This window comes from Brassica napus, chromosome C2 (assembly GCF_020379485.1).
Source record: "Brassica napus cultivar Da-Ae chromosome C2, Da-Ae, whole genome shotgun sequence".
Lineage (NCBI taxonomy): Eukaryota > Viridiplantae > Streptophyta > Magnoliopsida > Brassicales > Brassicaceae > Brassica > Brassica napus.
This window is the reverse complement of record NC_063445.1, coordinates 53793632-53801866: the sequence shown is the minus strand read 5'-3', so window position 1 is coordinate 53801866 and position 8235 is coordinate 53793632. Positions and strand designations below refer to the sequence as shown.

General features: G+C 46.1%; 1 protein-coding gene across 1 annotated transcript; it reads right to left on the bottom strand.

Annotated features, from left to right (window-relative positions):
- Positions 1 to 4291: 4291 nt before the first annotated feature.
- Positions 4292 to 6595, bottom strand: LOC106363630. The gene has a single exon (XM_048747989.1). It carries the CDS (start codon positions 6557 to 6559, stop codon positions 5201 to 5203), a length of 1359 nt encoding a protein of 452 aa, XP_048603946.1. The 5' UTR covers positions 6560 to 6595; the 3' UTR covers positions 4292 to 5200.
- Between the last annotated feature and the right edge of the window lie 1640 nt (positions 6596 to 8235).

Genomic DNA, 8235 nt, shown 5'->3' with positions numbered 1-8235 from the left:
TTTTTTGGGAACGTTGAGACATGAACGAAGAGACATGTTTTAAGATCTCGTATCTTTTAGATATCATGTCTTTTATCGGTTAAAGTCCGCGATAGGTTCTCGGCTTATTCGACTTGTATGGTATGAACCGAGCATCTTTCTAGAGACAATTTTTAAGCCAACTGGAAGTGATAGACCAAAATTTCGGATTTTTTTTGTAGCGCGCTTTCATCCTTGTGTTGGACGTTTGAAGATCAAAAGAGTGATCAAGTTGCGTTTGTTTAAGACGGCTGATGTGTTCGTCGGGGCCAATCGACGAACAGAGTGTAAGATTTGTAGTGGTCACGTTTGGACAATTTGTTCGTATCATCTCGATTTTTAACTTGGCGACGTCTCGCAGTTATTTCGAAGACTATGCGTATATTTCGGTGCTGAAGTGAGATTGTTTTAAAAAGGAACGACGCGTATTGATCGTAAAAATTTTCGAAATCTCTATGGAATTTGATTACAATAACGCATCTTTTCCTATGTGGGAGTATACGAGTATACATACCCACTCCCCCCCCTTTTTAGAGAGTGAGATAGCTGAACACGTTTTTGATGAGCTGCCTACGTACCCCTTTCGAGGATCAAGCCATCTCGTAGTTCTGTTTTGTGCCGCGAGCGTTTTCACTCGGCGATGGTCGCCGTGCTGACCGCTTTGATCGAGACGATCGTGGCTGGGTCAGTGTTCTCTTCTGGATGTCCCGGTTGAGTTGTAATGTCGGCTTTGGGCTCATGTTGAGTTTTGACACCCGAAGTGTCCGTGTCAGCAGACGATGTTAGATCGTCTTTTCTCGAAACGTTGTTGGTCAAAGATTTATCAATCTTCGTGTGTTTTCGGTTTGCCATAGCAGAGGTCGTCATTTGTCTTAACTTGTGTTCCGCAAGGATGCACAATCGCGACTGTTTCTAAATCCCCAGATAGCTGCGACTCCGTTTGGGGTCGGGAATTTGACGCCCAGATGGTATGTCAATGGAATAGCGTTGAGCCATGGGGTTCCCATGATCACATTGTAGATTGCAGGATGATCGACTACCGCGAACTCGACAATTTTTGTGATCTCCTTGGCCATGACTGGTAGCTGAATCGATCCGAGGGTCATCGATACTTCGCCTGAAAAGCGTGTGAGCGGTTTCGGCGTTGGAATTACTTCTCCGAGTTTGACGCTCATTCGATTGAGAGTGTCACGGAAGATTACATTGACTGTGCTTCCCATGTCGATGAGCATCCTTCCAACTTCTAGATCTCGTATGACGAGGTCTATGACGAGCGGGTCGCAGTAAGGTTAATCGATCCCGCTGGCTTCCTCCTTCGTGAACGTGATCGAGCAACTCTGATCATCTCGGGTAGGCGGCCATGTCGGCCAGTTTGCGCTTGACTCCGCCTTCCGCTGGTAAGCCTTGAAATCCGAAACCGTATCGTTGCAGAATTACGATCCTCCGATGATCATGTTGACTCTACGACGGTTGTTATCATTCCCTTTGTCGTCTGGCCTCCTGCCGCGTTTGTCCCCGGGCTGGTTTCTTTGGGGAGGTCTCTCCGCGGGAGGATTTCTATCCGGATTCGGGGGGCGATCGGTCTCGAGGATGAGATCTTTCACACTGGTCACTTCCGAGAGTTCTCCAGCTAGTAGCTTCGCGGCCAGCCTTGCTCCCATGACCTTGCAGTTAGTCGTGGAGTGTCCTCGGGATTGGTGGAATTCGCAGAAAGTATTTTCATAGTATCCTTGGTTACGAGTCCACGTATTACCCGTGGTTCGGCCCTGGTCCGAGCTGATCGCGTAATTATGCGCTCCTTGGAGTCCTTCCCCCTCGTGATAGACATACTTGTCGTTACGAGGGTTCTTCTTTCTCGTTTTTGGGTCTACATCTTTCGAGGATGACCTCGCCGACTTAGGTTTTTGCGATAAGATTTTCGTTTCTTCCTCGATCATGATGTAGTCCGTCGCTTTGTGGAGAGCGTCTTGGATCGTCCGCGGTTTTTCGAGGGATATCCATTTTCTGAACTTCGACCTGTACCAGAGCGCCTTTCTGAGCGCGTCGATGGCTACCTTGTCGCTTATCCCGCTGACCCTGGACATTACCAATTTGAATCGGCCGATGAACTCACGGAGGGGTTCCTCTTCCCTCTGGGACAGACTCCAGAGATCGACATCGGAAGTTTCCCTATCTATGAACATAGAGTATTGCTTGAGAAACTCCGATGCGAGCTGTAGAAAACTTCCGATAGAATTTCGCTTGAGGCGCGCGAACCACTCGAGGGCTGCTCCTTCTAGATTCTCGACGAACAGGCGGCAGTAGCCGGCGTCTCTTTCGCCTTCCTTTAGCCTCCCTCTTCCCATCGTGATGTGGAAAGCCTGAAGGTGCGCCCTTGGATCGGTCGTTCCCTCGTACTTCGGTACTTTGATTTTTCCCGGATCAGATACCCTCATATCCGAGATGCGAGTAGTGAAAGGGGTCTTCCGAGCTCCCTCCAGCAGCCTGTCGATCTCGGGGGCTGCGCTAGTAGCGTGATGGATTTGGGATTTTACGGCCCTTACTTCTGCCGCAGTCTTGGTGATATAGTCGCGAAGATCGCGTATATCCGACGTCTCGCCAGCAGATTTCCGAGCCTGTCGGCGTTTGCTGCGAGTAAGCTCGGCTTGCTTTTCAGCCGGCTCTTCTTGTTCGTTCCAATAGAGGATCTCCTCATCTTCTGTCATTGGTTTGTCGAACGGAGAGCTTTCCCGAGCGAATTGGCTTCTGGTCCTCCTTGGATGTCTGTCGACGTCCTCATCGGTGTCGTCGGAGACATCGCTAGGATCCAGGCGGAGGGATTTCGGAGTTTCCCTTCTCGACGGGAGACTTCTCGCTAGGGTTTTGACCCGAAGGTCGTTCTTGCGTGGCTCCGGGCCTGTTGAGTGGGGTTGCAAAGTCGAGTCTTTTCCTGCGGACTTTAGTGGTTCCACGGGGGCGGATCGCTCGAGTCCTTGCCGTTAAGGTTTCAACTTGTTTGGCCAAAATGCTCACGAGCTTATCCTGTTCTTCCGACCTTTTTTCGTAGGTGGCGAACATCTTTTTAAACTCCTCGAGCGCCGCGGCGTTGGCTGGTGTGTTGGCCGCGGATACGTCCGCTGCGGGAGTGTGGATGTCAGTGCCACTGCTTCCATTGAGAGGAGTCTGCACGTTATCCGCGTCGTTAGTCGACATGTCTAGTTGAGCGTGATGTGGTTGAGAGTTAGATTGATCCGTACCCCCCTCCTTCTAGCGCCAAATTGTGGGAACCAAAATTCGCACTGTCGATTTCCGTTTAAATAAGGAAAATAGGAGAACCCTAGTTTCCCAAAGGTCCCGAATATCTGCGAATACCACACACCAAGCAATCAGAACACGAAACGAAAACAGTAATAAAATAAGAAATCGTAAAAGAGAGTAAGATAGTTCTTATTCCGAATCTGCGTTTGAGCGTTTACAACAAGGTAGGTGCCTGGGCTACGAGAGCTGTCGGCGAGATTCCTAGTTCTAAAACCCTAAGACGGCAAAAACCTAATTGAGTCGCAGCTCGAATAACAAAAACAGAAAAATGCCTAAATCGCTCTAAGTGCTAAGTTTGCTCTGAGAAAAGTCCTCCCCCATGCCTCTCGCCTAGAACTCCTTATATACTGGCTCCAAGGTCGGTTCACGCTTTTCCCCTTCTGCCCTTAAGCCGTCATAGCATAAAAATGGAGATATTCCATTTTTCTCCGATCTTCGTAATTATCTTCAAATTTTCGTATTTATCCGCGGAAACTTGACATTTATCTTTTCTTACGAACCATGCGTAAACCATCCCGCGGCTTACGGGTCGTTGGTTAAGAAATCGTAAGTTGGGCTCCGAGTCATGTCTTAGGTCCCTTTGGGCCGTTTTCCGACTCGAAGCGTTTATTAAGGCTTTTTCGATAAAGAACAAACTTTCCGCGGTTTTCACGATAAAGTTTGACCGATAACTTAGAATGGCGCAGGATCGCGAAATGGGTTCGCTACGGTCTTCGGGAAACAGCATCGAAGGGTAGACGAGAACGCATGGACTAATGTTGTATCAACGTTCCGGAAGAGCTCGGTCGCTACGTAGCGACCGAGCGCCTGCTCGAGCTTGGTCGCCTCGTAGCGACCGAGCGAGCGCTCGGTCGCTGCGTAGCGACCGAGCTCCTGCTCGAGCCCGGTCGCTACGTAGTGACCGAGCCTTGGCTCAGGCTCGATTGCTATGTAGCGACCGAGCCTTGGCTCGGGAACGCTCGGTCGCTACGTAGCGACCGAGCTCCTTCTCGAGCCCGGTCGCTACGTAACGACCGAGCCTTGGCTCGGGCTCGTTCGCTATGTAGCAACCGAGCTTTGGCTCGAACTCGGCTGCTACGTAGCGACCGAGCAAAACGTGTGTTCTGTTGCTGCGTAGCGATCCTTTTCGAGCTGTTGTTCGATGACTCGCGTTTCTTCCGCAAAGCTTTTCGTAAAGAGGAGTCTATTACGAAAAAGTATTTGTCGAAGAAGGTTTCTACGTTTTTCTTCTTCGGGGATTTGGACGTTAACTTCGTAGTAACCGTTTTTGACCCCAACAGTGTAGGAGCAGCATACACGACTATCAAGTTAATCACCTCTATCCCACTCCCTACTCTAGCATAGATGAACTGATCTGAAGACTTAACAACCTAAAGCAATCCTATCTCCGACCTCCATAACAGCCATAATCCACCACTCTGACCACACGCATCAACCCTAAATGAGTTTTCAAAACACAATCCCTTACAAATTCGGTCCGCAGCTGCTCCACCAGCATGAGTCTCGAAGACAGCAAGGATATATGTACTGAACTTTTTCACCAAATAGCGGATTGATCTGCGAAACTGAGGTTTATTTGCCCCCCCCCCCCGTCAATTCCAAAGAATGCACTTCATCAAATCTTTATAAACGATAACTAGAATCACCGGGGTAAATTGTTATGCCTCCACGCTCGTCGAGATTTCTCCCACTTGACCCCCGCTGGGTTCCAAATCCATGAGAGGAGTCTCCGCCATTTCAATATGCGCCTGTATGCTCCGCTGTTCACCGGCGTGATCAGAACTCTTCTCGTTCTCATCAAGTTCCCCATCTCCAGTGAAAGCACCACCAGGGCGGCCAACACTCTCTTTCTCAACCCGCAATCTTTTCCCACTCACCGACAAGTCTATCTCACCTCTAGTTGGGCCATACACAAGTCCACCCGTGGGCCCAACAATTTTTGATTTGGGCTTCTCAGGTTTGTTGCCTTTCTTTCCTTAGGGCCCAATCGGATTATAGACTGATCCCCTTTCTTCCCAGCTGAGACAAACGTCATAGCCTTCCCATGCACTCTTCTAGAACCTCCAGAATTTGAATTCATATTATTCTCGTTCTCTTTATTTGCCGCTTCTCTCACAACCTCCTCCACTCGCTCCTCCATCTCCTCCTCTTCCTCTAATCCTCCAAACCGATTTGACACCCTTATCTCCTCCAGTACTCCCTCTTTACGTAACACTTGTGTCTTCCCTCCCCCCATAACTCTGCCATCGTTTTTGCCAATAGATCTTCTCGTATGTCTCTGTTGCTCAGGCTTCCTCCTCGCCTGCCTCACTTGAGTAAATTCTGTTTCCATTCCTGTAGCTTCAGTACTCTCACGCGTTGTAGTTACTGGATTAGGCACATGAACAAGAGTTTGCTCTTTGACGTTTCGTGGACATGCGTGAACTAGGTGTCCATACATACCACATGTCGAGAAAATAGCTGAAATTCCTTCATATGAGACGAAGTACCTCTCACCATTCACCATCACAGTCCCTTTCAATGGCCTGTTGAGATTTACCTCCACACAAATTCTCGCGTATCTAGCTCTTTCGAACTTCAGGGTTGTCAAGTCCACGTTGATCGGCCACCCTAACCCCTTGGCTATTCCCATCAGTATCGTCTTGTGGTAGAAATTCACTGGGATACGTGATAAACGAACCCAAACCGGCACCGTAACTATCTCATCATTCAACGGGTCAAATTCAGGAGACCATGCTTGCACCATAAGATAACTCCCAAACGCTCTCCATGGACCGCCTGATAAAGCAGCCATGTACTCCTCTTCCAACTCAAATCGTACCATAAAGAAGTTCCTGGGGAGATCCATAACAAACATCGATCCTTTGGGCTTCCATAACTCCTTTAGTTTTCGACTCAAACTCAAAATCGGGATGTTTCTCCCCAGAACCCTAACAATCATACATCTCTTCCAGAGACTATTCATAGCCGTCAACACCTCCTCTCCTATCGTTATCACCGGTTCTCCATCTTCACCGTTCGGAAACTCCAAACTCAATCTTGACTCCACAAATCTTTCATCCACCACATCCTCCGGAACAAGCATCCCTCCCGCGTTCCCCTCCACGACTTTCCTCACCCAAGAACCAGGAGCATCTGGTGGCTCTCCTGGCGGTCTTCCCTTCTCTCCGATCTCCATTATAGTAGCATCTTTTCTCTCCTCACCCAAAACCCTAAAATCGCCTTCTGGAGCCCTAGCCGTCATTAGTTTTAGTTGCTAATTCACTTCCTTCTTAGGCTTTTTCTTCTAACTCTACTCGGATGTAAATCTTTAAAACCCTGTATGGGCTGAATTTGCATTTGTTTTTTTTTCTGTTTTATTTAATAGTAAGCTTTTTCAAAAAAAAAAAAAACATTACTTATATCGATTTATCAGTCATTAAAATGTACTTCCTTTTTTGTTATGCAACTAAAAAAAAAAGGAAATGTACTCCTTCCATTTTTAATAAATGACCTAAAAGGATTGTACATACATATTAAACATATTAATTTATTACATTTTCTAAATAAAAAACTAATAATCATATTACCTTTATATAATTCAGCCAATAAAAATAAAATGGAAATATACAATTAATACATAAAATTAATAAATTTCATATTTAAAATAAAAAAAATTGTGTAATTTGAAATAAAAGAAATTCTTTAAAACATCACTTATTAAAACGAAAGGTAATCTATATATATAAAAGAGAGTTTCTCTCACTCCTGGATGTGACACATAGGATTACACGTCATAAAATCGGGCTCTGTAAAGTCGACACGTCTCATGTGTCCAAAACTGGGTGTTTCATTTAAATTGTATCATGATGGGCTTTTGTTAAACGTTTGCTAACATTTGTTTGGGCTCTATGTTTGCGGTCCGATTAGATAGCTCCATCCCTAACCCTAATTCGAAAGACTCGAGGAGATGGATGTCGTGTCTCCCTTCTTCGACGGCCATCGGTGACGTCTGAGTTTCTTCTCACAATCTGAAACAGTTGGAGTTATGGGATTGCGTTTAATCTCATTGATTCATCTGAGAGGCGGTGTGTGTTGGGTATAAATAGATGTGAGTATTCCTCTTCTTGATCTCATCTTCTCTTCGTCTCTTATAGCATACTAATAAGCGTTCTTATGGCTAATTGAGTTTTTTTTTCTCCGACCTGATGTCCGGCAAGTGTTCCTCCGGCGTCGAGTCTAGGCTTCTGCGGCTCTTTGATATCTAAGGTTCATCTTCTTCTCCGGTATCTTACCAAGTCAACCGACAATGGAGTTTAAGAAGGGTGTGTGAGCCGAATCGTCGTGAGAACGAAATCGCTGGTACATCCAGTTGTTGATGTCCTTGCAAAAAAGGTAGAGCTTAAAGTTGCATCAAACACAAAGATTATAAGAACTTCTCTTCTTCTTATTAGATTTAAAAACTCTCTCAAAACTAAACCTTTCAATGTGTTTCTCTTGATGGAACATCTCTCCATGAGAACTCTTTATATAGGAAGAAGCTACATCTTTTCCTAAGGGCGAAGCTACATCTTTTCCTAATAATAATATGGAAACATTCCTAAGCTCGATATGTTTTCCTTTTTCCTTAACCCATCAAACTTCACTTTAATGAGTTAACTTGCTACTCAAGTTAATTGGAATTATCCAACATTCTCCCCCTTAATTCCAACTTGAATCTTAGGAATGTTGATCTTCTTAACTCCGATGAACTTCCATAGACCGTTAATAGGTGCATCACATTTCTTCGATACGATGTTGCATCAGTCTCAGGCTCCTCCTCTGCCTTTGATACTTTCAAACTCGTGTGCATCAGAACGTGAGTATAGTTACATGACTCCATCTTCGTCTTGACAAGTATACCTTGCGCGTATCCTTCTTGTTTGATGTGAATACCATCAG

Excerpts from the sequence above, each read along its gene's own strand:
- LOC106363630 (XM_048747989.1), bottom strand. The coding sequence starts at position 6,559 with ATGACGGCTAGGGCTCCAGAAGGCGATTTTAGGGTTTTGGGTGAGGAG.